Genomic DNA, 27,552 nt, shown 5'->3' on the forward strand with positions numbered 1-27,552 from the left:
ATTACAACTTAAAGCAAAACTTGTGGAAACCCCCTGCGTTGTAAAGATGGTTGGACGACCGACACATTCGTCCTCCACTCCTGGCGTTACAATAAATAGTTATCCTTGTTTAAAGCGACCATGTCATGTTGTGTCCAGGTGTTGCCGCCAGAGAAACAGCGCAGGCTCTGCGGACGCTGGCCCAGGCGGCCAGAGGCGTCGCCGCCAGCACCAAGGAGCCCCAGGCCTCCGCCGCAATGCTGGACTCGGCCCAGTGTGTGATGGAAGGCTCCTCGATGCTGATCCATGAAGCCCACCAGGCCCTCGTTCATCCCGGAGACGCCGAGAGTCAACAGAGGCTGGCACAGGTACTGAAGTGATTTATATGCAAACATAAAAATGTCGCACTCCCATTTGTCTCTTACAGCCATCTCTCTACTGATTTGTAAACATTTCCGTCTCTCCTTTCGGAGCATTGCTATTTTCGCTCGCCTCGTATTCTCCTCTCGGGAGAGCCGAGGTAAAACGGCTCAGTCTCCTGCAGGCCTTCGGGGGAGAAACATATTGTTTGCCATATATCTCTGACAGCTGCATGAATTAGTGGCGTTGCTTATTGTGCCTTCCTATAAGCACAATTTCAGCGCCGCGGCTCTTATTGCATCTGTACACGACTTTGTGTCGCGCAGCACATTGTTAGAGTGACTGATGGTCCTTCCGTGACAGGGTGTCGTGTTGTGTTGCAGGTCGCCAAAGCTGTGTCCCACTCCCTGAATAATTGTGTAAATTGCCTGCCAGGCCAGAAGGATGTGGACATGGCTCTCAGGAGCATTGGAGAAGCCAGCAAGAAGCTCCTGGTGGATGTTGTGAGTTTTAAGAATCGTAAATCGTCCTTAAATTATGTGTGACACTCGCATTGCTTCAAAACTCTTCGCTCAAACTCTTATAATGAGTTGAAGCCGGAAAAAGTTTATTTTTAAGATTTGATAACGGAATTCTAGCCAATAGTACTAGAATACAGCTTTACTCTAATTACTCTGAGTACATTGGATGGCAATGGATGCAATTTGGATCAATGTATTAAATTGTAACCGGACAACGTAATACTATTGAACTACACTTTTTCCTCAAACAAATAGAAAACTGTATGTACTTTTAATTTTGGATATTAAACAAAATATACTTGTGTGTGTTACTTACAGTTCATGTATTTAGACTAGTCAGTTATTTCCTATGGCTAGAATTGTATTCATGTTTGCAATTGCAATTCTAAGGAAAGATAAAAGTATAGATAACCTTTACACAAAGAAGGGTATTTATAGTTTGTAATTTCTTATTTTGTGAATAATGTGTACTCTGTTTATAAAAGAGCAATAATAACGTAATTCTGGTAAATATAAAAAAGGATTTGCTTGTTGTTTCCAGACTATACTTTTGAAAGTATTCATTTCGGTTTGATACCGTGTGTACTTGAGTCATCTCTTATCGCTCCACTTGAGTTTGACCTGCCCTTGAAAGTGTCTGTGAGAGACGTTCAAAAAAAGCTGATGTTCTTTTAACAAAAGTCCGTCTAATTAATGCCTGCCCCGTCTTTGAAGCTTCCTCCCTGCAGTAAGACGTTCCAGGAGGCCCAAACAGATCTGAACCACACAGCAGCTGAGCTGAACCACTCTGCGGGCGAGGTCGTCCACTCCTCGCGTGGAACGAGCGGACAGCTGGCGGCTGCCTCGGGGAAGTTCAGCCAGGACTTTGATGAGTTCCTGGACGCTGGAGTAGAGATGGCAGGACACACTCAGGTGAGTCTCATCGCCTATTCTGATGGTTTATCCTTCAGCCGCAGTGGTGGTCCGCTTCCTTCTCCATCTCCTGCATTGTCTCTCCTCTATAAGTGTCCGTAACAGTCTGACCGCCAAAACTTTTCACTTTCAATATGTCCTGTCCCTGTAATTACAGAATTTCTGTCCTTTCTGATCTCTCTAAATGACAACCCCATTCATCTCTGATTCTGCTAACTCATCATGATGCCTGCACTCTCTTCTTCACTTCCATTGACCTTCATCTGTTTTCACTGCCTGTCCTCTGCACGTACCATCATGCATCTCGACATTTGACAGTTAAAATTAAATGTGTATTTGTGATGAATCCTAGTCCAGCATGACTCAATTTGAAAAGGTAACAATAGTAATTTTACTTAAATATCATACATTAGAATCAGAAACCTTTATTCCTTGTGTTGTAAATACAACAAAAGTGAAGAAAATAATATCAATGAAATAAAAAGAGATTAATAAAAATACAATACATTACATGAATATACAATAACATGGAAATTATGAATAAGAATAAAATAAAACAACGTGTTGATCTTTGCAACAACATCAGCTTATTGCCACATTCCTGGACAATGTTGTATCTTTTATTTGTAGTATTTAGTTTCCCTGAAAGTAAGTGGAAAGAAATGGAAAATAAGCTGTATTTGAAATAATATCCTTACCTTTAACGTTTGAGGGTTTTATCCTAGATTTTGTTTCCAAACCGATTGGTTATTTATTTTTTCAAATGGCTTGCTGACACCCTGTATATAATGTGGCCCCTTTTTTTAAGAAATACAGCAGCCAACACCACCTCTACACCATCTTTGCATCCCCCCCTGTAAAAAAAAACCTGTCAATTTTATGATCGTCTTAATTCATAGATTGGCTATTACATCATGTGACATCATTACATTTGTCACATTCTAAGGATGTAATGTATTGTGGAGGTTATCAAAAATAAAATTTTATGATTACAGATTTATTTTTTCCCATTTGTTCTTTCTTTCAATGTGTATATTTTCTCTAAATTATAAAATAAACTGTACAAACGGGTATAGTAGTTCCTTTCGTGCAAAAACAAAGAAGAGAAATGGTCCAGAAACCTCCTCAACTATCTGTATTAATGACATGGTCAATAATTAGTGGAAGAGACCTATGCCGTTCCAACAGACATGCTTTTAAAAAAGATGAACTGAGGAGAAATTTCATTAAGAATATTTGAAAATATCTGTTTCGAAAGGTGCTGTAAAAAAACACATCAGTTTTTATGTTGCTAGGAACGTTGGTAGCTGCTGCTCCTGCATGTAAGCATCTTTTCTAGTCCGCCTCTAAATCCTATTTCCTAATGGAAGCAGCCCATTCCAGCAAGATAAATGTGCCCTGCTACAGACCTGATCTCAATCTTATCTCATCTGTGAGATGTGCTGGACAAGCAAGTCTGGTCCATGGAGGCCTCTGCTCACTTATCTGCGCTCGCTGCTCATGCTTGACAAGAACTTCCTCAGTATTAGTCAAGTGGTCATAATTTAATGGCTGATCGGTGTATACCTAACTCCCCGATCAAATGACATCCCTGCTGAGCATTACAGGCCAGATGTAATGAGCTCTGGTGATGGAGTGAGTGGGACGTGCAAGAGGGAGTCGCACTGACAGGGTCACGCCGAGTCAGGGAAAAAAGAGGCGACAGCTGCAAGAGATACGTTCCAAAGACGCCCTCTCATCTGTACGGATGATGCTCATGATATCCTCTCTTTTTCTTACTTCCGCAGAGCAAAGAAGATCAGATCCAAGTCATTGGTAATCTGAAGAACATCTCCATGGCTTCTAGTAAGCTGCTGCTGGCTGCCAAATCTCTGTCTGTGGATCCCGGCGCCGCCAACGCCAAGAACCTCCTGGCCGTGGCTGCGAGGTGTGAAGAGCTGCAGCTTTCAGATTCTTTTCTCCCTCTTTTCAATTCCTCTCAGTCTCTGCTCGTTTGTCTTTGATTAGCTTTTATGTGCGCAAAAAAAAAGGCACCCTTCGAATCTATCAAACTTTTTTTATTCCTTCATGAATTCACTTAAGCAGGGGTCTTAAACTTATGGCCAATGGATGTCCAAGTTCAAAAAGGAAAAATAACTGAATCTTAGAACTGAGCTTAACACATAAACTGAACTTGTCAAATGTAAAGTATATATATGTGACTTTAATTTTTCGTTAAGATCAACCTGTTTCATAAAATACTAAAAACAAATATTTAAGTGAGATAAAACGATCACATTTCTGATTGATACAAAAATAAAATCAACAAAACTAAATATTCCTAATGACAATGACAATGATAAGTGGTTACTATTTATTATCATTCCTTGGAGAGATTTTCGATTTTCTTTTGAATACGTTTCTCTGGCTCTGGAGCTGTGTTTCCATCACACTTGTACATGTGCCGTTTTAAAATACCACTCCAATTCTGATTATACCTGGGTTCCCTTCCTCTTTGCCACTCTTCCTTTTCACACATGGAAATAGTTTTCTGCCATATTCAAAAATACTTCACCATCAGAACATTGTTAAGAAGCAATCTCTTTCTGTAAATCTAGAGCTCTGTGCAGTGTTCAAAGACACACCTCACAAATGGGAAAAAAAATCTGGCTACCATAGTTAGCTATACAAAATGGAATCGTCCTCATATTTGACATGTAAATGAAGCATGAAGAACCAATATTTGTGTTTGGATTTTTTTTTGTCCTTTGCCATTGCACACCTGCCTCCCCGCGGACATTAATGTTGACATATATTGCATAAATGCAAAAGAAACCAAATTCCGTGTTCATTAACTAATTTTATATTTACCAAAATGTCCTTGTTATCCTAGTTTCAAATTCCCGACAAATTCCTTACCTGTTTTCCTTATCTTATCTTAAACACCAGCATCTTTATAGGTCACAATATCAACATGAACATTATTCTATTGGACGTGTACCCAAATTTGAAAAATGTCATCTTGAAAAAAACAGCAATGGAGACCCAGCTTATTTATGTCACTTGGAGTAAGTTTTCCAGGGTGTCCTCTGGCTCTTGCTACTCTAGCGTAATGCTGCTGTTCAGGATTTATGACTCTCTTATTTATAAAAAGCAGTGCATGCATAAACTATGCTTGAGCGTGGACCCAATTCCTGGCGACGGTTCCTTACTAGCGATGCCTTCACTGTGTTGTCTCACCCCCCTGGTGGAGAGATGTGAGACAGCCGGTCCCTCTGGGCTTTGGGCCTGGCTGATTCTCCCTGTCTAATTAGGAAGATGGAAGCTTTGGCTGGAATCTGTCTGTGCTCAGCAAGGCTGAACACAAACTGCAGGCAATCTCCACGATGCCGTCTCTCCTTGCACAGACAGATCGTGTGTGTGTGTGTGTGTGTGTGTGTGTGTGGGCGTAGCACACGTGGAAAATAGAATTGTGTGTTCTTGTGTTTCAGGGCAGTGACAGAGAGTATAAACCAGCTGATCACGCTCTGTACACAGCAAGCTGCGGGACAAAAAGAATGTGACAACGCTCTGAGGGAGCTGGAGGTAGCCGTCCTCACATCACACTTTCTCTTTTCATGCCGTTTCATTCTGCCGGTGTCATCTCCTCAAATGTTTTCCCATCACCGCGGATCGCTCTTTCCGGATTGCAGCGGCCGCCTCATCCATTACAGATGGTCACTAAATACAAAGCTGCTGCATTAGTGACATTGGTTCAGTCGTTTCAATTACACTGATGATGATGATGACGGTGCGCCTGCGTTTAGAGGCCGTTGATACACTGTGCGGGAACTATTTTACCTCCCCGGTCCGTGGAGCATCATCGGAAACAATCATTTCATTCAGGTTTCTGCAATGGAGAGCTGCACTCACGCCACCGGTGGAAATACACATGGATACATGGAGAGATAATGAAAGAATATGAACAATAAAATAGATGATGCGTGAAACCATGAGGCCACAAACTCAAGTATCTACACGCTAAAACTTGAAAATACATTTTGTTGAATTTTTGTTTGTCACATACACTATTCGTGTTCTTAATGTACAACATATATAACATTTATCATTAGTAGTAATAGAAAAAAAATATTTCAAATTTGTGTCAAAGCACAGATTGTTGTTTTTTTTAGGAAATGTAAGTTTTGAGAGTAAACAATTATTTGCCTAAAACGATCAATAATTAAATATATAAAGACTTTAAGGAAACATGAGTATATTATAATAACATATTATTTCAAAAACTGTCTTCCATTTTTCACTTTTAAATCATATTCATTAAAAAAAATATTAGATTTTTGTATTGTATTACTAGATGAAAAATTGCTGGAAAAAAAGAGCAAGATTGACCTCTCAAAAAGATAATAAACAAGAAAATCCATACATATTCAATATTCACTATTGGCAATTGTACTATGTGAACAGAATAGAGAAAACATAGAGTTAGTAGTGGTTTCTTATAAAAAACAAAAACAATTGTTGATCAGAGCTTTTGTGTTCGACTATAAAATAGTTATTTTGTTTGTTAAAACATTTGGAATGATAATAACTTATAGTTATTATCATTCCAAAGTTATAATTTTATATATACGTGAAAATGATTAATTCTGAGTAAGGATTAATGCTGCATGGATGGTCATCTGTTCACTGTCCTGTCCTTCAGGCCGTCAGGGGCCTCCTGGATAATCCCAGTGAACCCATCAACGACTTGTCCTACTTCGACTGCATCGAGAGTGTCATGGAGAATTCAAAGGTTTGTGCTTCTGAATGTTTTGTAGATAATAATTATTGAGGTCTGTTGATGTTTTTACAGTGTTTGTTTAAAGTTATTGCGATGAGAAAGTATTGAGTTGAAGTCTGTATGTTAATAATTGCCAATGGATTTTACAGCATTTAAGTATTTTCATTCATTCATTCATTGATGTTCTCTTCAGGTCCTCGGTGAGTCGATGGCAGGAATCTCTCAGCACTGCAAGACTGGCGACGTGGTAGCTTTCGGGGAGAGCGTAGGTGTAGCATCCAAGGCGCTGTGTGGGCTGACTGAAGCAGCAGGACAGGTGAGATTACAGATTTCAAGTAGGGAATGTAATTATTCGTATCCGTCTTGACAGAAATGAGGTGTTATACTGACGGAACAGAGTTTTAAATCTGCACTAATAAATGTTGTTTTCCATTTCCAGTCATCTTATCTTGTCGGTGTATCGGATCCCAATAGTCAGTCGGGTCACGAGGGTCTCGTGGATCCTATTCAGTTTGCACGAGCCAATCAGGCGATTCAGATGGCCTGTCAGAACCTGGTGGACCCGACGAGCAGCCCCTCACAGGTAGGAAACTCGAGCAAATATCAGAGGGTCAGAACAGTAAAAATAAATAAGATTAATAGATATGGTCCTTCTATTGTTGAACTCAAATCAATACTGCTGAAAGAATGATTCCAACTGAATGGTTTAATGATAGCTAAGCTGACTGGTATCATTGCTACCATCCTGGGAAAGATTAATGAATCTTGTCTATGAAAAATGTATTCTTTATCACAGTGAAAATGATCAAATTAATACAGGTTGTCGCCTCACGTAGGGAGTTTTTTTTTTAATCTAATCTGTGTTACATGATGTCTCTTAAAAAATAATTTAGGTAGATAACTTTTAATGCAAAGTGAAACTGGCATCTGTTCAATGACTCATATATACAAACACCCACATCGATGTCGGAGTCATGGTGGTTATGGTCAATTTCAGCCCCTAAAAAATGAAGTGTTTTTTAAGTGGGCGGTGCTAAAGTACAATTTTTAAAATATATATTTTAATGAAAAGAGAGATTTGAACAAAAACATACTCATGAGTACAATAGAGGTCCAAGATCAATTTAAGAGTTAAAAGTTGCTCTTTAAATGAAATGTCTGCTCTAAAGCATTCAGGAAAATTAAAGGATCACATGGAACGACTCAAAATGTGAGGCTGTGGGTTTGTCTTTATAGATTGCTACGATCTACCCTCGACACTGTCCTTGGTAATTAATGTCTAAACCACTGAAAGTGCTTTTTTTTAAAATATTCTCAACCTCAAAACTCTGATTCTTAACCGTCTGCTTGGAAAATTGCCTGAACCCTGATTTATTAGCGCACACCTAGGGAAGCGGGAAGCTTCACATTATCTTTTCATTCTGCTTTAACCAGAGATATCGACTAGAGACTCTTGAGGTTCATATAGATCCATATCTCACCTTCTTTCTTTTCCCAGGGTCAAGTGCTTCTTTGCTTGCAAATGCGCAGTGATCGTCCACCCCTCTCTTCTCCTCACAGGTCTTGTCGGCAGCTACGATCGTAGCCAAACACACCTCCGCCCTGTGTAACGCCTGCCGCCTGGCCTCCTCCAAAACCTCCAACCCCGTCGCCCGTAGACAGTTCGTCCAGTCGGCCAAAGAGGTGGCCAACACCACCGCCAACCTCGTCAAGACCATCAAGGTCAACTCCCCAACTGATCAAAACGTTGAGTGTAAATTTTGTTACAAGACTCTTCCTCACCACATGAGGCGCTGTTGCCGGTCAATCAGCCGCCCCGTACCCGTGCGTGTTGGCGACGATGCTCACATGGTTGCTTGTCTTTGCTCAGGCCTTAGACGGTGATTTTTCAGAGGAGAACAGGAGCAGATGTCGTGTGGCGACCACCCCTCTGCTGGAGGCCGTGGAAAACCTGTCGACATTCGCAAACAATCCGGAGTTTGCCAGCATCCCTGCTCAGATCAGCAATGAGGTGAACATGAATGGATTCTGACGTATCCCATGTTATTATTGTGCTGCATTTCAATTTCAAGAAGGACATTTTTTTTAGTTTTAGTCATCTTATCTTAGAGCATTTACAACAGGGTAGGTCAATATACTAAGGACAGGTCATAAATCAGTAGAAAGTCAAATTGGAATCTTCCTAAAATCTATAAAGAATGATAGATTACTCTTAATTGTCTGTTGGGGTGTAAGTGTCCTGGATAGACTAGTGGCCTGTCCAGGGGGTCCCTCACCTCTCAGTAGATAAGATAGACTTGAACGCTGAATTAATTGTAAAATTTCTTGTAATATAAGTTGTGTTTTCTTGTATCTGTAATATTTTGAGATTTACTTATTACTATATTCCACAATTATGTATCATTCACTACAAAAAACATGGATTTTTATCCCGCCTGGATGTTTTTTGAACAGACCAGGAAGATGAATATAATTTCTTCGACACTTTATCACTCTACCTGCAGAGGTGCCACAACAGAGCACGTACAGCTGTTAGCTACAAACCCATCAATTTATTTTGTCACCATCTCGTGACGTTTCATTATGTGCTGTACAACCCTCTCCCAACTTGTAAATAAGCGAGTACAAAAGAATGATACCTCGTCAAAAGGAGTCCTGGCTCAGACCTCTGAAGGCTTTACGGCTGTAATCTGTGGAAGGGCAGTGTTTAACGACACTCCCGCACTCTTGCGGCTCTAATCTTCCACTTGTTAATCTAATTGTCGAGGGGGGATTGAACTGGGATCATGATGACTGAGGGTGTTTCTCCCTGCGTCTGTGTAAAGATACTCCTATAATCTCATCCCTCTTTGCTGTAATAAAGTGATATTAAATACTGGTTACCTGGAGCCTTTCGTTTGTCTTCAGGGGTCGGCCTCCCAGGAGCCCATCGTGCGGTCGGCTCGCTGCATGCTGGACAGCTCCACGTACCTCCTGGAAACGGCGAGGTCGCTGGTCCTCAACCCCAAAGATCCTCCCACCTGGTCCATCCTGGCTGGCCACTCCAGAACAGTTTCTGACTCCATCAAGAGCCTCATCACCTCCATCAGGTCAGATTTGAATCCCATTTTTGAGTCTTCGGATCTTCTAAAATCAAAAACGAGTGGATCCGTTTTGGCTTTTTCTTATTCAATGAAGATATCTACGATACCAACCTCACTTGCTCTCCTAGAAGGTAGATTTGAACATGCAACCTCAAGAAGTGTAAATCTTTTGAACAACAGGGACAAGGCTCCGGGGCAGAGGGAGTGTGACTACTCCATCGATAACATCAATAAGTGTATTCGGGACATTGAGCAAGCTTCCCTGGCAGCGGTGGGACAGACCCTGCCCTGCAGAGATGATATCTCCATGGAAGTGAGTTTGAGCCTCCATCAGTCCTATCTTCGCTCCGAGAACAAACTTAATGGAATCTGGAGTCTCTCTTTTCTGCATTATCCATTATTCTTCTCGGCAGGCTCTCCAGGACCAGCTCACGTCGTCCGTGCAGGAGATTGGTCACCTGATTGATCCCGTCTCCACAGCAGCCCGAGGTGAAGCCGCCCAGCTGGGACACAAGGTGCTGCGCTCGCTACAAATCTTTTCATCCTTCACGGATTTAGTCGGATTTCTATCCGCTGATCCAATTCCTCCTGAGACAATGTGGTACTATAAACTCGTTTCCGCAGGTGACCCAGCTGGCGAGTTATTTTGATCCGCTCATCGTGGCGTCCGTGGGCCTGGCGTCCAAGTTGCACGACCACCAGCAGCAGATGACCATCCTGGACCAGAGTAAGACTCTCTCGGAGTCTGCTCTGCAGATGCTGTATGCAGCCAAGGAGGGAGGTGGAAACCCAAAGGTATAAACCACATTTGAAGAATATAACATGATCCCTACAGTCCATCATAATTCTTTGGTTATATCTTATAATATAGAAATTGGAGTTTTTGTTTCTCCACCGAAATAATCAAACTAGCATTTAACATAAGTGATTAAAAGTAGCTACAGGTAGCAGACATTGTTTTACTCACACACTGTGACGGATCACATACAATTAAATTATCTGAAAAATCACAAAAATGTCATTATATCTTCCGAGATGAAGACCAAGGATCACATAAAATCATTAGGGAGTACCGTGATAACCAACACAAAAATGTGTTAGGGGTCAATAAACGTGCAAAAATGTAATCTATCTTTCAGCAATAAAAGTGATAGCATCTTTTATCTCCCCTCCTTCTACTAGATCTTGTTTTTTATTTCTTCAGAATTAATGTTAATCAAATGTTTTCTATAAGTCCCTAATATCACTAGAAACTTAATCTGGTAGGAAGAATTAAATAAAAAATAAGATATTTGTAGACAATGATTCACCACAGTGTTACATAATAGATAGTTGAAAATCATATTAATGTATTGTTGTTCTAAACTGTTAACATGTTAAACTGTAACTTTTTCCATAGAAGAGAATAGTTTGACAATACCTAACAAAACCTACAGTAAGAAGTAGTGTTTGTAGTAACATTATTGTTATTGATAGATGTTGTAGTCTAGTGTAGATCTAAGTGCCCTTAGATCTCTTAACTACTCTACTTCTCATTGTAAAGATGAAGTAATACATCATTGTGTTACTTGGTAGTACTGACCAAGGACATAAAAAGTATTCATCTGGCTGGTTGTGTATATATGTTTTATATATATATATAGGTTCCTTGGAGTACTGCAACTAGTTTCAATGTCAGATTTATAGATCTTAAGTAGGTTAGATACCAGGAGTATTAAACTCAACTAAATACCACCAGAGATCAACCTTGAAGGGACTAGGACACGAGCCGGAGGTTGCGAAGATAGCGATTTGGGAGGACGTTTTTTGGGAGGATGTTTTTATTTGAAAGTACAATCAGTACAGTAAGTATAACAGTAGGAAATTGTATCAACCAACAATTTGTGAAGAAGGAGTACAGGACACACCAATGCTACATTTGCACACCTAGTAGCGGGAATGCATTCCTCGAGCTGAAAAAAGCCGTAGTTTTGGGATCTATAACCAGTTGTTAAATAACAGGTGGTGGTGGTTCTGAAACATTAAGATATTTCCGTTTTACAACTGCTTGTAGTATAGACAAGGTCGTACAGCAAAAAAAAATAAATGTGAAAGTTTAAATGGAGTGTGTAAAATCAATGTTTTTTATATACGAGGTTAATCATGTTGTGTTGTGTGTTGTTAAAAATATCTTTTTACTACATTTACACGACTTTCTCCTCAGGCGTCACACACCCACGATGCCATCTCTGAGGCCGCGCAGCTGATGAAGGAGGCGGTCGACGACATCATGGTGACCTTGAATGAGGCGGCCAGTGAGGGCGGCATGGTGGGAGGAATGGTGGAGTCGATCGCGGAGGCCATGGGCAGGGTGAGTCCTAGTCTGGCTAGTCTTGACGATCCTCAGAATGCGGTTCACTCTCTGACGTGCAGCCACTTGAATATACAGTAGGTGCTCTGTGTGTCCTTGTCAGGGAGTCTCATTACTGCAGAGATGACAAGTTTTAGGCTCCAGAGCCCCGCCGGTGATGTGTAGCTGTCACTCACAGAGCAGGAGGACACATCACGGTTCTGACAGCTCTGCTAATTATTTTTAATAGTCTCTACAATGACACTCATTTAAGCATCTCCATCGTTACTTTTTATCATTGATATGCATTCCTGTTTTACTGTCACCCTTTACCAAGGTTTCCATACAGATCGCATATATAGCTGTAGAATTGTTACATTTATTACATGATTGTGATTCTCATAAAGTGTTTTTGTTCCTATTTTACAGATAATAACAACTGATGATTGAATAGAAATAAAATTCCAAACAAAAAAAGTTTTAATTTTGAATTTAAAACCTTTGTTCATTTGTACAATACTTTTTACAGTTAATACTTTTTGAAAGTATTAAGTGAGACCAAAAAATGTCCTAACTAGGTTAGGTTAGGTTAGGTAGAACTTTATTGATCCCTCTGGAGGTCTCCTTCGGGAAATTGTTTTTTTCCAATTATCTTCAGCAAATACAGCATTTTTCATAAAAAATAAATAAATAAAAAATAAAAAACTAGCCTCATAACTCAAATAAAATCCAACTTATTATCCAATTTAACTTAATTCAAACACAACTTTTCATCTCACTCCTTCTTGGTGAAGTCATCCTTGCAGCTGCTTGTATTTAGTAGCTATTAACCATCATTATATGTATGTATGCCTTAATGAAAGGTTCGTGCCTCAGAAGGTTTTAATAAGTGCAACGTTCGTTCAAGAGTTTTTGTTCAAACATGTGCCAGTGAATCTGCTCAGTTTTGATACTTCTGGGGCAAGAGCTGAGGGTCATTTCTGTTGTTTGAAATGTCGACTTTGAAGGAGTTAAGGTAATTTTAAATCGTCAGCAGTTTTAATTAGAGTTAAGTAATACTTGTTTTTCTATATTTGATGTCTATAGCTGGATGAAGGGACTCCTCCTGAACCCGAGGGCTCATTTGTGGACTACCAGACGACGATGGTGAAGTTTTCCAAGGCAATAGCCATCACAGCACAGGAGATGGTGAGTGGACGAGTGAAATGTACCGTTTCCTGAGAGGTAAACTTACCGTTGTATTCACCAGATGACCAAGTCGGTGACGAGTCCCGAGGAGTTGGGAGGCCTGGCCTCGCAGGTGACCGTGGACTACAGTCAGCTCGCCCATCAGGGACGACTGGCCGCCGCCACCGCTGAACCAGAGGAGGTGATTGGCATGTTAGCTTTCAGTTGTACTCCACGTTATTTAAGACTCTTCACATGTTACCATGGCAACAGCATACCTTCTGGAGGGATAAGAGCCTTGTAGTGTAGCTAACAACGAGTCACCACCCACTGGTGGATCTGTGCTCAAGAGATTTAAAGTGAGCTCATTCCCTCTGTGAGAGTTCTTGGAAACGGTTTTACCTTCACGCTCGGTCGTCGATCCGGACGGACGCGGCTGACGCTGTCTGTGTCTTCAGGTCGGCTTCCAGATAAGAACGCGGGTGCAAGACCTGGGTCATGGCTGCATCTACCTGGTCCAGAAGGCGGGGGCGCTGCAGCTCAGCCCCACCGACAGTTTCTCCAAGAGAGAACTCATCGAGTGTGCCCGGGCGGTCACAGAGAAGGTGGGTGTTTATCGCTAAAAACAAGGAAGTAACTCGTACTTCTGGTTCATGGATGTGTATTCTGAATTTCAGGCAACTGTGCTTGATATATTAGAGGCGACACGCTTGCCTGTCATGGGTGTTGTTTCTCACTGAATAGATAACTGAGTAGTTAGAGTCGTTGTTTTTGTGTTGATCTGGCAGTAATAGGAACCTTTCACACCTGCTTTGAAATCTAATAAATAGAGAAAATTGAATTTATTCAATAAAGCACTGCCTGTTCTTTTCAGTTATCTTTAAATAATCCCTTTCGCTGATCAAATGAGTTTTTCTTTCTCTCCCACTCAGGTGTCCTTGGTCCTCTCGGCACTGCAGGCGGGCAACAAGGGCACCCAGGCCTGCATCACGGCGGCCAGCGCCGTCTCCGGCATCATCGCCGACCTGGACACCACCATCATGTTCGCCTCTGCGGGGACATTGAACCCGGAGAATGAAGAGTCGTTTGCAGATCACAGGTGAAACTCACGTCGTTGAGAATACAATGTAAAAAGTGCTCCTTTAGAAACGGATGAATGAAGCTTTTTATTAAACACAGTTGTGTAACTGTGAAGGAGATTGTGTTAGAAGTGTGAGCGACTCACACAGAAACACCCGCACAATCCTATCTGGGAGGACATGAGGATACATTTTATCTATCTAGCCGTCCCTCCGTTTATCTATCTAGTCTCAGAGCCAAAGAGTGGTCCAGGGGCCAGATGACTGCGCGTATGAGGCCCTTGTGAGGTCAGAGTAAAACAATAGTTTATAATGTAGAATGATTTCTGGCTGCTAACTAACAGGTCTGATCTGTTTGTATTAGAGATATCTGAAAGATATGTGAGGCGAAAGATAAGTTTCCATATTCCATATACTTGGTCCGGTTTACAGGTCTGCTGTCAGCTGCACTCTATTCGTTCCTATTTTGTGCATCTGTGCTTCTTTACCCACTCTTACTGTATATTGAAATGTTATTTTGTAATATCTATATTATTTAAACAAGTAATGAGATTTTTCTTTAGATTTTTAAGAATATTTGTATCCCAAATTCTTGCTGCAAAAAAAGAGCCATATTCACATGTTTTGGTTGGATTTATATATAAATATCTTCAAATTTATGTTGAGTAGTTAAATGTACATTGATTGAAATGACGTTTAAACAAATACCTTGTTTAGCCTTTATTTGTAATTTATATCAATGGTCCCCAGTCTTTTTTGTCCCATGGACAGGTTAAAAAGACACTTATAATGGCGCAAACGTCAAAAACCCAAATGTTAAAAGTTAGTTAATGTGTTGATTTAAGTGTGTCTTAAATATATATTAGACCTCTATTGTATCATCAGTATGTGTATGTTTGTACAAAACTCTCGCCCCACGCCCACCTTGCTGTGATTTGTCAAGCACCAAGGTCTGTCATTGCACGCCACCAATCCTGGAAGTATTCACCTCCAAGAGACTCGTTGTATAAACAAAGCGGGCATGATTACAGCTGACTGGAGGAGGGGTGAAGCCATTATCACATCATAATGTACTCCACACTCGTAACCTCTTGTTCGCCTAGATTTAGACGAGGAAGAACTTTACAAGTAATACATTGAAAACATGGTCATGATGAGGAACTTACTGCATCTTGGAGAGAAAGACTTCAAATTTTGAAACATGAGTGTAAGTCAGGAGAGTTGGGTTTTCACTTTAGTTGCCCTTCAAAGTACTAAAAATCCATTACATTATTGTGCTGAATTGGCAGTTGCCCCGAGCTGCTTTTTTATACAGTTTTATTCATTTTCACTACTGTAAACTAGTATTAAATGCCTCATGGACTGGTTACAGTACCTGGCTGGTGGTTGGGTACTTGGGGACAACACATCTGTGTTACTTATATTAGTGTTTCTGCAATCATATCGAGGCTTCTTTTTTTCGTTCTGTCTTTTGGTTCAACTTGAAGTGACAGAAACAAACAACCCGGTTGAATATTCAAAGAAAATATTCTGAAGCTGATTATGAGTTGTCTCGTTCTTCCAGGGAGAGTATTCTGAAAACAGCCAAAACACTGGTGGAAGACACCAAGATGCTGGTGGCTGGAGCCGCGTCCACGCAGGAAAAGCTGGCCCAGGCAGCCCAGTCCTCGGCCAAGACTATTACGCAGCTCACTGAGGTGGTGAAACAGGGAGCCACGAGCATGGGCTCCGAGGATCCGGAGACACAGGTGAGGACTGATCAGTCGGCCGTGTCGGATCAAAGGATGAAATGAATCACATTCGCTCAAGTTTTACTTCTTCTGCCATGATCGTACCTCTGGTTGATCTGACATCTTTTGTAGTTCACACAACATACTGTACATTGTTATTAAATATATATGCTCTCGCTATCCACCGGGCTTGACCTTGATGTTTGATTCACACGCTCTGATCTGAGCTTCTCTTCTTTCCTCTGAGCTACCACGTGTGAGTGATAACTGTCTAATCCCTTTCCTCAGACAGCGCCGATACACCTTCACTCCGACCGTGGTGTTCTATTGATCCGCTGCCCTCTCTCCTCAGGTCGTTCTGATAAATGCAGTTCGAGACGTGGCTAAAGCACTCGCCGAACTCATCAGCGCTACCAAGTGTGCCGCCGGCAAACCTGCCGACGACCCGTCCATGTACCAGTTGAAGAGCGCCGCCAAGGTCAACCAACGTTCCCTCGTTTGTCATGTGTTTGGAAGTCACGAAAGTGCTTCTGCAACATAACAAACATGCCGTCCACTATGTATTTTTGTATTATGGAGTTGGTAAATTGGAGCTTGAGAGTATTAGATGTTCTTATTGGGACAAAACAACACAATGACTAGTTAAAATATATCTAGTGCAACTTTATAATATGAACCAAAATAATAACGTTCATGAAATAACTACAACTTATGCTACTATGATCCAAAAAAACTTTTTTCTGTACTTTTTCTCTGGCTTGGAACTTTTATCTTGAAATTTAATTTACATTTCTGGAGACCAGTATCACGTCAAATCCTTATTTAACAGCGGCTCTGAAGTGAAGGCTAAGCTGCGTTTTGAGGTTTTTAATTTTGAGCGGATTTTAAGATGATTCCTTTGATCATGCAGTCGCTATAAAAGAATCTTCACGGTGATTTCTAACAACTAGCAGAAATATACATTCTTTGGCAAGAACATTATTTTGCAACTATTTTCAGATCTTCTTCGTTTGCACGAACTGAGCTCTGGACAGTGAGTTTTAATCATTGGCCTAATGACATTAAGCGTCACTGGATAGTCCAGATAGAATGAAAGACCACACATAGACTTGATCTTGGCAGATTGTTTCTGTTGCTGTACCATATGGTGTATTCTACATTTGAGACACTACTCATATGCTCATATTACCGACCTACTCTTTGCCGAACAACACAAACCAGACTAGAATATGCAGCAAAAGAGTGAATACTATAATAATACGTTTGTCTGAAACAACTTTGTAACTGTCGTCTGTTTTTTTTCAACAGGTCATGGTCACCAATGTGACATCTCTTCTGAAGACGGTGAAGGCAGTGGAGGACGAAGCCACTCGCGGGACGAGGGCACTGGAGGCCACCATAGAGTGCATCAGACAGGAACTGACGGTGAGTCTCTCTGACAGTAACAACTCTCCTCTGCTACTGTTATTATAAGACAGTGAGAATGCAGCAGATTTTCTTTCTCAACGTTGTCAAAGGAAATTGCATTTTCTGTTGCGCGCAAACAATAACTACATTATTGCCTGAAAAAGTTCTTGTTGTGAATATAATCCACTCGCTTTCATGGAAAATTCATTATTTTCCACTGTACTGAGAACACCGTCAACAAAATAATGGTCAGTTAACCGCCAATTTAACCCTTTTATTTGTCTTCTATTTACAGTTCAGTTACTCAAATTGCAAATAAAAGATCCATTAACTGTGATTCAGACTAAATGCATCCTGTCAAGGAGCTTCAAAACATTAAAATAGTTCAGACCAACGACTCACAAAAACCCATCTTTAATATTTGCAATGTTCTATTTATATCTTTTTAAGTTTCTATCTGACAAACAATTGTGCTTGATTTCGCTATTTAGTCACTAACTTTATCTGTCGGGCTCAAGAGGCAACATCCAGTTTTTAAAAAGTCAAGTACAAAAAGCTCATTAAGTGTCCACTTCAGGCTGGCAGCTGAAAGAATGGAAGTCACCTACACACTCAGCCAAAATAGCACTTTATTGAAATTAAAAAACATATTTAAAGCCTTTTTTTTTTTTTAAATGCTTTAGTCACAACAATCGTCACACATCGTACGAGTGTTGAATCTTCTTTTAACATTTCCATTTTAATTATTTTCCCATTTATCCATTTTTTCAGAATGTGCATAATAAGGGCTAAAGTTGACTTGACCGACTGGATGGCAATAATTCAGAATACCAAAGATTGCATTTTCAAGATGGCCAAACCACAAATTGGCTTTAAAACTGTAGTTCAGCAACAGCGTTACTGCAAACATTTTACTCATATGTTAAAATGTAGTATTTATTTTAACAGAAACTTTCCTTCAAGAAACTTCTTAAGACGTTTCTATTTGTTCAGGCTTTTCCTTGATTTTCTGGAACTCCTGTTGTGTTATCAGTTTTATCTTGACCTTTAAAGTATATACTTTATTGAATATTGTTTTGATTTTTTAAGCGCTTTGTGACCCTGGTCTGGAAAAGCGCTATATAAATAAAAATGAATTACTTACTTACTTACTCATACTGATACCTCATAAGGATGTCATAGTAAAATGGGACTAAACAGCAAATAAGTCATCATCCATCACTGTCTGGTTCTCTGCTGCAACTGACATATTAAGTACTCGAACATTTACGGTACAATAATATGTTATGACTGCTTTGTTTATCACTACTGGTGTCCCGTTGCATTATATATGATGGTCGTACCCAAGTGCATCAGCAATAAGAAAATAGGTGCAAAGTGGTAGAATGTACCCTTAGAATTGTCTAAATATCACTTTCTCTTCCTTTCCTGTCGCAGTTGTTCCAGTCCAGGGACGTCCCGGACAAGTGCACCACACCAGAGGACTTCATACGAATGACAAAGGGCATCACCGTAGCAACAGCCAAAGCGGTGGCTGCTGGGAACTCCGCGCAGCAGGAAGACATCATAGCCACCGCCAACCTGAGCCGCAAAGCCATCTCAGATATGCTGACCGCCTGCAAGGTGCGGAGTCCCACCGGCAGACCTCCTGAAGGCTGCAGAGTGCCTGATAGGACTTCAGAGTCTTATTCACATTCAGGCTCAAATTCAAGCAGCACGTCACTTGGAGTGTCTTCCAGTATTGAGAGAGCGCTCTGACCCGAGTGCAGAAATATAAACACTGCATGTTTGAAGATTGCTTTCAAAGTGAACCTTTTTTTTTTCTTATATTGTTGATGTTTGTGTCTCAGAAAGCAGCTCATCACTCGGAGGTGAGCGAGGAATTACGCGGCAAGGCTCTGCAGTACGGCTCCGAGTGCACCGCCGGATACATCCACCTGTTGGAGCAAGTGTTGCAGGTTTGGAAACATCATGGTCTAATGAGTGGTTCGAGTTGTTTGTTTGGGGCGTCGCCCCCAGTATCTGAGCCGTTGTCCAGCATCCTACGACACACTTTAAGGAATTAGCTGAAACTAAACTAGATTTTTCTTTAGATTTCATTCTTTTGATATTCTTAACTCTTTTTTTTCCTGAATCAAGTTTCAATTGATTTTATTTATTTAATATGTTATTATTACCCTTGCATTTTTGTTTTTCACCATTCATTTATTTATTCAAGGATATAATATTTATCATTAATTAATAGTAACATTATTATCATTGTTTCTCATTATGCTATTAAATAAACAACACCTTTATTATATTTATTCATAATATTGGACTTTATTTTTAAATCTTGTTTAAGATGGTTATTGGTTTTCAATAAATTAAACTTATTTAAAAAAAGTGTACAATATTTGTTGATTCTTCTTTAAAATTACCTCTTAATTTATACTTATACTTATAAAGGTCTTTTGTGGGAATACTGTTATTTTGTTACGTTATAATTACATGCCTTGAGGTCTGTGGATCAGAATCTACTGATGGTTCCTCGCACACGGCTCAGGACCAGAGGAGAGAAATCTTTTCAGGCTGTTGCTCCTAAGCTTTGGAACGATCTTCCTCTCTCTTTGCGCTTGATGGATCTACTGACTCCTTTAAGAAACATCTTAAGACGTTTCTATTTGTTCAGGCTTTTCCTTGATTTTCTGGAACTCCTGTGTTGTTCTCAGTATTATCTTGATCTTTAAAGTATATACTTTTTTGAGTATTGTTTTGTTTGTTTAAGCGCTTTGTGACCCTGGTCTAGAAAAGCGCTATATAAATAAATATTACTTACTTACTTACTTACTTACAATAATATTACTTTCAGAAAATATGTTCAGATCAACTGTAGAGGAAATTTGATGTTTTACTTTTTTAAATAATTGACATTTTTTAAGATATTTAAGGCATTGAATTGAACATTATTTTAAACACGACACATTCAAATCATGTTTCTGAATATATTCTCTATTTTTCTTTTTTTCTCTGAATCATTTGGACTGAAACTATTTATGAATATGTATCTTAAACTCTGAGACCGTTGGCTCACAAAACAGTGTCACAGGAACGATGTGTGTGTTCAGGTGGTGCAGAAGCCCACGTCGGAGCAGAAGCAGCAGTTGGCCGTGCACTCCAAACAGGTGGCGGCGTGTGTAACCGAGCTTGTCCAGACGGCCGAGGCCATGAAAGGTGAGACCACCTACCCCTCAGCGTCTACAACCTTTCTTACGCGCAAAACATTTCAATAGAACTGAAACTTTACAACCGTCAAGTCAGCAGATTCCCAAAACTTGAGATTAGTTGCAGAGATGTGAACCCTTCAGGAGTGAAGACATTATCAGAATAATAAAATGATGCTGCTCTGCATTGATTGGTCCAAATTAAGCTCCGGACCACCGTGATGCAAAAACTCTGAAGGGTCTTTCGTAGCAGCAGCTTCTGACAGGAGTAATAGATTGTGTTTTGGGTGAGAATTGGATTTCAGAGTCCAGCCCAAGACCCTCAGGGGCTATCTGCTTCAACTGTCTAATGTCCCCTGTGTGTGTCTCTCTTTCTCCCGCTGCCCTCGCTGCCTTAGATGGAGGTAAGTAGGAGACGGTGGGTTTGTGTTCGTCTGGATCACCTTACTTGTGTAGACGGAGAAAGGGGGGTTGGGGGGGTATTTTGGAGGGGTTCCGAAAAAGATTTCCCCAGAGCTCTTTTGTAATCTATAGAAGTTTTGCACCATCTGCCGTACCAAGCTGCTCTCCGACTGCAGCACTTTAAACACTTAAGGAGCTAAAACAATGAATCAAATGTTTCCCTTTTTATTTTCTCTCACCTTCATTAGCAGAACCTGCTTTAACAGAAAACATCGAGCAGATCGATCGGACCCCGGAGTCCAAGGCAAGACCAGATTTGAAACAGTCTGGATGTAGATAAGAAAGGGTTTTTTTTTAGGGATTTAGGGTTTTCACAAGACTTGAAATGCACTAGAAGATTCAAGACCAGGAGACAGATGATGTCAAATGGCAGTGTATCATGAATGGCAGTTGCATTCATTTCCATCATGAATGAAGTAGTGACCTTTTTGAAGAGAAAAAGGGAAACTGACACAATAAGAGAATTTCTCTCAATTTACTTCAGGACCAGCACTTGCAATTAATGGTCAACATTCAGATCTTAGTGGGAGTACATGAAATCAATAGATTCTAGAGAAGAACATGTTGAATTATAGCTATTTGTAAACACTTTAATTTTCTTAAAAACCTCTCTAATATATAGCTCTAAGGTTTTAATACTATACTGTACGGGAAACTGTCAAAGATGTTTCAGGTCTTTCAAAAGTGTTTGAAGAATTTAACATTGCAAGTCCAAGTCACTAGCGAGACTTATTAATTACATCCTATGTTAAAAAAAAAAGCCAACCCAGAGAGTTTTGAGGGTCAAGCTCTGACCTTTAACAGAGAAGGTACGACCAAGTTTAACCTTTAAAAGCAAGATCAACTTTTATAAAGATGGAGATGCAGACTTTTATGGCTCCTTTTTACTGTAATTTGTCGCTCGTGCTGAGATACAGTTTTATGATTCGACGTAGCATGTGTTTGTTCTCCGAGCTCACACTGAAGCGTCTCCAAATAGAGCTCAATAGTCTTATTGAATAAAGCTCTATCACACCTTTGCGAACTGTGTGATCATTCATTTCAGGCTCCGAGTGCGTGGACCCCGAGGACCCGACTGTCATCGCAGAAACAGAGCTGCTCGGAGCAGCAGCGTCCATTGAAGCCGCAGCCAAGAAACTGGAGCAGCTGAAACCCAGGGCCAAGCCCAAGGTACAAGTGCTCGTCTCTCCTCCGTCCTTCCACACCAGCCCTCGCTTTGTTTGCCGTGAATCAGCAGGTGGGCCGCGCTGGCCCGGGTTAGTAAAAAAGTGACTCTGGCTTTGAAGTGGAGTCTGTTTTTTTCCCGGGCTGAGTTGGAATCTTAATGTCATTATAGTGGAAACAAACAGCAAACACTCGGGCGAGTTCACAGCTCATGTCTATATACTTTCTTCAAAGCAGCTTGTGGATATTATTTGTGTTGCCAGGAGACATCATTACACCGCTGGGTCCTCCAGCTTATTTTGGAATGAGTTCACATGAGTGATGAACTTTTGCCACCCCCCCCCCCCTTCGTGAGGCCTCCCACCCCCCACGTCTTATTGAACTTATTTCCTTTGTTTTACGATGCTCTGTTGCTCATTTATAAATCGGGACTTGGGAATTTTTCGGAAAGTGCTTTAGATTAAGGAGTTGCTAAATCCAACCTCCGGATTCAGACCAAAAACAATGTATGTATGTATATATATATATATATATATATATATATATATTACACAATACAAAAGTATACATTACTTTATATTACTTAAAATGTTAATTACTCCCTATTGTCAGGCTATGAAATTATATATTTAGTTTTACTGCTATTACTGTTATTTCAATATCGATATATGTGTAATTATAATTATAATTTTTATCATTTTATTTTGTCACGTTTTGTTTAAAATCATGTTTTTTCAAGACTATCATACATGAATTTTTGGTTTTAAATTTTGTTTTTACTTAACATATTGTGAAATACATGTTTTTCAATGAAATGTAATTTTAATCTAATAAATATTATTTAACCTTTTGAAATTAAATAGTACAATATTATTATTGTTACTGTTTAAGAAGAAAATAATTCACAAAAAGTAAGTAAGCAAGTAATTTATATTTGTAGAGCGCTTTTCTAGACCAGGGTCAAAAAGCGCTTAAACAATCAAAAAAATACTTAATAAAATATAAACCTAAAAGATCAAGATAACACCGAGACAAACACAGGAGTCTCAGAGAATCAAGTAAAAGCCTGAACAAATAAAAATGTCTTAAGATGTTTCTTGAAGGAGTCAGTAGACTGATCCTGAAAGAAACTGTGAACCAGTGAAGAGATTTATTGATCGGAGAAATGTGAGTTCTTCTACTAGAGCGGGTCAGAATCCTCGCTGCAGAGAAAGATGAATTGATTGTAAAAAACATATCACTGCTAAAAGCGAGCGCTAACTTTCGTTCCACCAGATAAAACCCTGTTGCATAAAATCAATTCTATGTTGCCAGTCGATGTGAGGGAACAGTCGTTCGCTACTCAGATCGATGACGAGACGAGTGAAAAACATGGATCAAATTTCAACACTACAGTCGACTTCATTCTCGTCTTTGTAGCGCCTTCATTAATCTCGACCTTATTTACTGAGAGACCAGGGCACATATGGTTGTACACGAGGGCGGGGGGAGGGGGGGTTATATATAAAATAAAATATGGCCGGAGGGACGTGGACTCGCTCTGTCATGGATAATCGATTGAAGATGAGAAGCACATAGAGACGATAAAAGCAGGTTCACTATTTCAAACCAGACTTTTTTCGCTGCATGGGAAAAAAGAGCAACATTTGCCTTTTATGGTCGAAGCTGTCAAATATCTGTACAGTTTAGGTAAATACACTCTAAAATGTTTATGAAGACTCTCTCGAGAGAGAACACAGCCTGACCAGAGGTCGTGTGGGCCGAGGAATGTTAAGGCTACAAACACACATGAGGGACTTGTCAAGTGAACCTTTTTTGCATTTACTGGAGACTTTTCCTGAGGTGGTGGTAAAAAATAAAAGTGAAGGAATCACCTCCGGACATAAAGACCACCTGGACGCCAAAGTAAATCAAGAACCAAAGTATGACCACGAGGAGTCAAGGACCTGAGAGTGAAAGCTAAAAACAAGACAAGCTTTTAGATCGTGGTGAGCTGATGAAGTATTTATGCTCAGTAAAGTTAATGCTGAAAAAGAGGACAATGCTCCATGAAGCTTCATCACTACTTTTTTCATATTTAAAAACCATTCAAGACCAAAGTAATGCTTTATTATTTATTATTGTTATTACAGTGTGTGTGTAAGATGAGAAAAACACAATTTATGGATCAAGTGTTGTACATTTGAGGGATCTCAGCAAAACTATATTAGATAGATAGATACTTAATTGATCCCCCGGAGGATACATTTTTTTGTCCAACAGCAATAACACATCCATCTATCCATACATACATACATGTTAGTTCATATTGGTTCAGTATTGATCATTTTTAAAGTGTTGCTAAAATGCTTTTAAGTTTAAATGGTTATCTACAGTGTGTAGCTCATGAAGTAGAAGAAAGTTGTCCAACTCTATTTTGTTGTGGGCACAGAAAAGCTTCATTTCATTATTTTAATGTAAGATGTTTTGGTCTTTCTTTAAGACCTGTTATGATGGCTGTGTTAAGTTTTCAAGAAAACGGTCAAGTCGTGTTGAACATAGCACAGGTCTTCAGAAAAGAATAAAGTATGCTCAGGAGTGTTAAATTAATGTAGGTCTCAGTAAAGTCTTATTGAAAAAATAGAGCAAAAACATCTTCCCTTTCATCTGTGCTTTTTTAGTAAGGAAGCCATATTTGTTTAACAAAGGAAACAGTTTCTGGTCAGTTTTCTGCTGTGTTGCACTAGAGCAGGTCAATACATAACCTCCTTGGCAGGGGTAATAATAAAGCACATATAGTCAAAGCATGGCTGTATTTACACAGTCCTCAAAACAATAGAATTGATCAACTTTTTTTTTGTAATTGAAACTAATTCAAATTGAAATATACATTATTAAAGTTAGGGTTAGGTTCATGCTTTTTTTCTTTCCTTTGGTAAACCTTGTCATTTGAAATAAATAAAATATAAAGAGATAATTCGAAATTAAAGTGCCTTTAAATCATTTGTTTTTCCATGATTATTTCATGATTTTTAAGTTTTTTACGTATAAATAAAAGGAATATAAAGTGATAGATTAATTGAATTAAATGACTAATATATATATTTATAATAGAATACTCTCTTTGTCACTTGTTTTGTTTGGCTCACCAGTTCTAAATATCTGCTGTTCAAGTCAAGTTCTTGATCTCTATATGTTGAATGAACCAGGACTTTGAAAGAGATTGATGAAGAGCAAGGCCCATAATTTACCATTTTAAGGATATTATCCTTTATTTTTGTGTTTCATAAAAAGATCCTCAAAAGCTGCAGACGTGTCACCCTGACTTCATTTTATTTGATGATGTGTTATTCTGTTCCTTGTGCTCCTGCTGTGTCACTGCATGACTGTGCTGCTCTGGTTGTTATTCCTCCTCTGGAGACTGGATTATTTGCTCCTTCTCTACCTCCCTCGTGTTCCTCCTTTTGAGTCCCTCCCTCCCGTCCTCCGTCTGAACACCAGAATCATCTCTACCTCAATATACAAACTAATGCTTCGACTCAGACTCTAAATCCTCGGCTCAGACTGCAGTCTTGATCATCTATCAAAGTAAAAGTTGGGTGTAATCTTTAGATTTTTTTTTTGTTTGTGTAAATGTCGCCCTCTAGTGGCGGGTGAACTCTACTGTGATGTAACACACTTAAGAGAACTGATACAGACACTTTGTCAAACATGTAATTCCTCGTCTCTCCTCCCCCCTGTGTCCCTTCATCCCTCCCACCCTACAGTGATGGCGGGAGTGGGTCTCCTCCCCCAGCATGCTCTCCTTCCTCCCCCCCCACTCTCTGAGCCGTTGTAGACCTGGAAGCCTTCTCTGCAGGGCTCTGTCTGATATGTTTGATATATTAGGTTGTTATTCAGTCCAACTATATATCAAACATATTCCTACAGTGTCCCGCCCTGTCTCCAGCCACGTGTGCCTTGTGTGTGTGTGTGTGTGTAGATGTGTGTGTGATGGAGATCTTCCATTAGTCCTGGTGGAGTGCTCCTCAACTGATGCTCATAATGACGCTCAGTTCAGGATCAGTTTCCCGGTGCTGTTTATGAAACACTAAAAGTATCATCGGTGACAATAATCAAACACACTGCGAGCGGTTCAGTGGGATAATGCAGCGGTAAAAAAATGAAACAGTCCAAATTATTGTTGAAGTGAGAAAAAAGGGGAAAATGTTCCACAAATAAATGCAAGAACACCTACACAATTGTAACATTATTGTAAATGTGTAGACACTTTTATATTTTCTTAGCCTAACAATTCTGTAACTGAATCTTAAATAATAATATTACCAATCAAAACGTTTTTTAAAATATGTTTTATTGAGTATTTTATTAAGTTAAAATTGTTTATTTCATCATAAAGGAAGAAAACCCCCAAAAAATATATGATTGTTTGAAATTATAAAGACTAAAAATATGTGGAAATTGTCATCCATAGTATTAATTTAGATCATTATTTTTTATTTAACTTGCAATTTAATCCATTCGTTCTTTTCAATTATTCTTAAATCACATTTTTGTAATATTTCTCAATGTTGACAGATCAAGGCGGTGTGTTTTTCTTAAATGTTTTTTCTTTATAATGTTTCCATAGTGTTTTCTTGTTTAACAAAAAAAACTAAAACATTAGTTTATTTAGTATCGCTTTATTTTATTCTTATTTTTCACTGGCAGTGTCTTGACACATTCATTCTGAAATTATATAAATATTTGCTTTTCTAGTTTTAATTGATTAAAATAATTCGCTTAATAGAATACGACTTAACTTAACAATTGATTTGTTATTATTTATTATATTTTTATATTTGTTATTATTTATTGATTTGAAGCCATACATAATATGATTTTAACTGATATTTTAATGAATGTTTTTTGAATTAATATACAATCAAAGTGATAATTGATCTTCCATTACAAAACCAAAGTAAACGATATGTTTATTTAATGATCATATATTTAAACATGTATATCTAAACATTTATAAATACAGTTTTAAAGCGGAGACAGATATTCCATCTGCGTTCTGTGAGAAAAACACTTAGAATTGCATGTTAAATCTGTTTGTTATAGTGGTTAAAAAAAAGTGTTAACAACCAGTTTTTTGGTTCACTTGTCATGTGGCTTCACTTGTGCTGGAGTCGACTTCATTTCTAAACTCTGTCTTTGCTCGTTTTTTATTTGACATCTTCAGCCTTAAGAACAAAGTCCTGTTAAAATCTTGTTTCGATGCATATTTCAAACCAGAAGTTGTATTTCAAGTCTGTTCCGTGTGAAGTAAAAACTCTCTTGAGAAGCGTCTGCAAAAGTATCCGGACGAGTGTTCCTGCAGGAAGCCTCGTTTCCTGCTCCACAGAGTTCCGACCGCCGCTCATCACGCTTCAC

General features: G+C 39.4%; 1 protein-coding gene across 4 annotated transcripts in view; it reads left to right on the forward strand.

Moving 5' to 3' along the window:
* Nucleotides 1-27,552, forward strand: part of tln2b (talin 2b) — a 126,825-nt gene that overhangs the window by 90,401 nt on the left and 8,872 nt on the right. For 2 of the 4 annotated variants that reach the window (XM_087797604.1, XM_087797605.1), the window contains 26 exons: nucleotides 139-347; nucleotides 723-842; nucleotides 1,575-1,772; nucleotides 3,560-3,699; nucleotides 5,243-5,336; nucleotides 6,454-6,543; nucleotides 6,725-6,847; nucleotides 6,971-7,114; nucleotides 8,092-8,277; nucleotides 8,402-8,542; nucleotides 9,439-9,620; nucleotides 9,795-9,927; nucleotides 10,028-10,129; nucleotides 10,239-10,409; nucleotides 11,818-11,964; nucleotides 13,030-13,131; nucleotides 13,193-13,312; nucleotides 13,569-13,715; nucleotides 14,043-14,209; nucleotides 15,754-15,937; nucleotides 16,272-16,397; nucleotides 17,228-17,344; nucleotides 18,764-18,949; nucleotides 19,177-19,284; nucleotides 20,434-20,539; nucleotides 22,037-22,161. In XM_087797604.1, the coding sequence (XP_087653730.1) occupies nucleotides 139-347; nucleotides 723-842; nucleotides 1,575-1,772; nucleotides 3,560-3,699; nucleotides 5,243-5,336; nucleotides 6,454-6,543; nucleotides 6,725-6,847; nucleotides 6,971-7,114; nucleotides 8,092-8,277; nucleotides 8,402-8,542; nucleotides 9,439-9,620; nucleotides 9,795-9,927; nucleotides 10,028-10,129; nucleotides 10,239-10,409; nucleotides 11,818-11,964; nucleotides 13,030-13,131; nucleotides 13,193-13,312; nucleotides 13,569-13,715; nucleotides 14,043-14,209; nucleotides 15,754-15,937; nucleotides 16,272-16,397; nucleotides 17,228-17,344; nucleotides 18,764-18,949; nucleotides 19,177-19,284; nucleotides 20,434-20,539; nucleotides 22,037-22,161 (3,668 nt within the window). Of the gene's footprint in view, nucleotides 1-138; nucleotides 348-722; nucleotides 843-1,574; nucleotides 1,773-3,559; nucleotides 3,700-5,242; nucleotides 5,337-6,453; nucleotides 6,544-6,724; nucleotides 6,848-6,970; nucleotides 7,115-8,091; nucleotides 8,278-8,401; nucleotides 8,543-9,438; nucleotides 9,621-9,794; nucleotides 9,928-10,027; nucleotides 10,130-10,238; nucleotides 10,410-11,817; nucleotides 11,965-13,029; nucleotides 13,132-13,192; nucleotides 13,313-13,568; nucleotides 13,716-14,042; nucleotides 14,210-15,753; nucleotides 15,938-16,271; nucleotides 16,398-17,227; nucleotides 17,345-18,763; nucleotides 18,950-19,176; nucleotides 19,285-20,433; nucleotides 20,540-20,927; nucleotides 20,957-22,036; nucleotides 22,162-27,552 lie in introns of those variants that run through there. The other 2 variants (XM_087797606.1, XM_087797607.1) reach the window with 2 other exon arrangements.

Source organism: Callionymus lyra, chromosome 8, assembly GCF_982586985.1.
Source record: "Callionymus lyra chromosome 8, fCalLyr1.hap1.1, whole genome shotgun sequence".
NCBI lineage: Eukaryota > Metazoa > Chordata > Actinopteri > Syngnathiformes > Callionymidae > Callionymus > Callionymus lyra.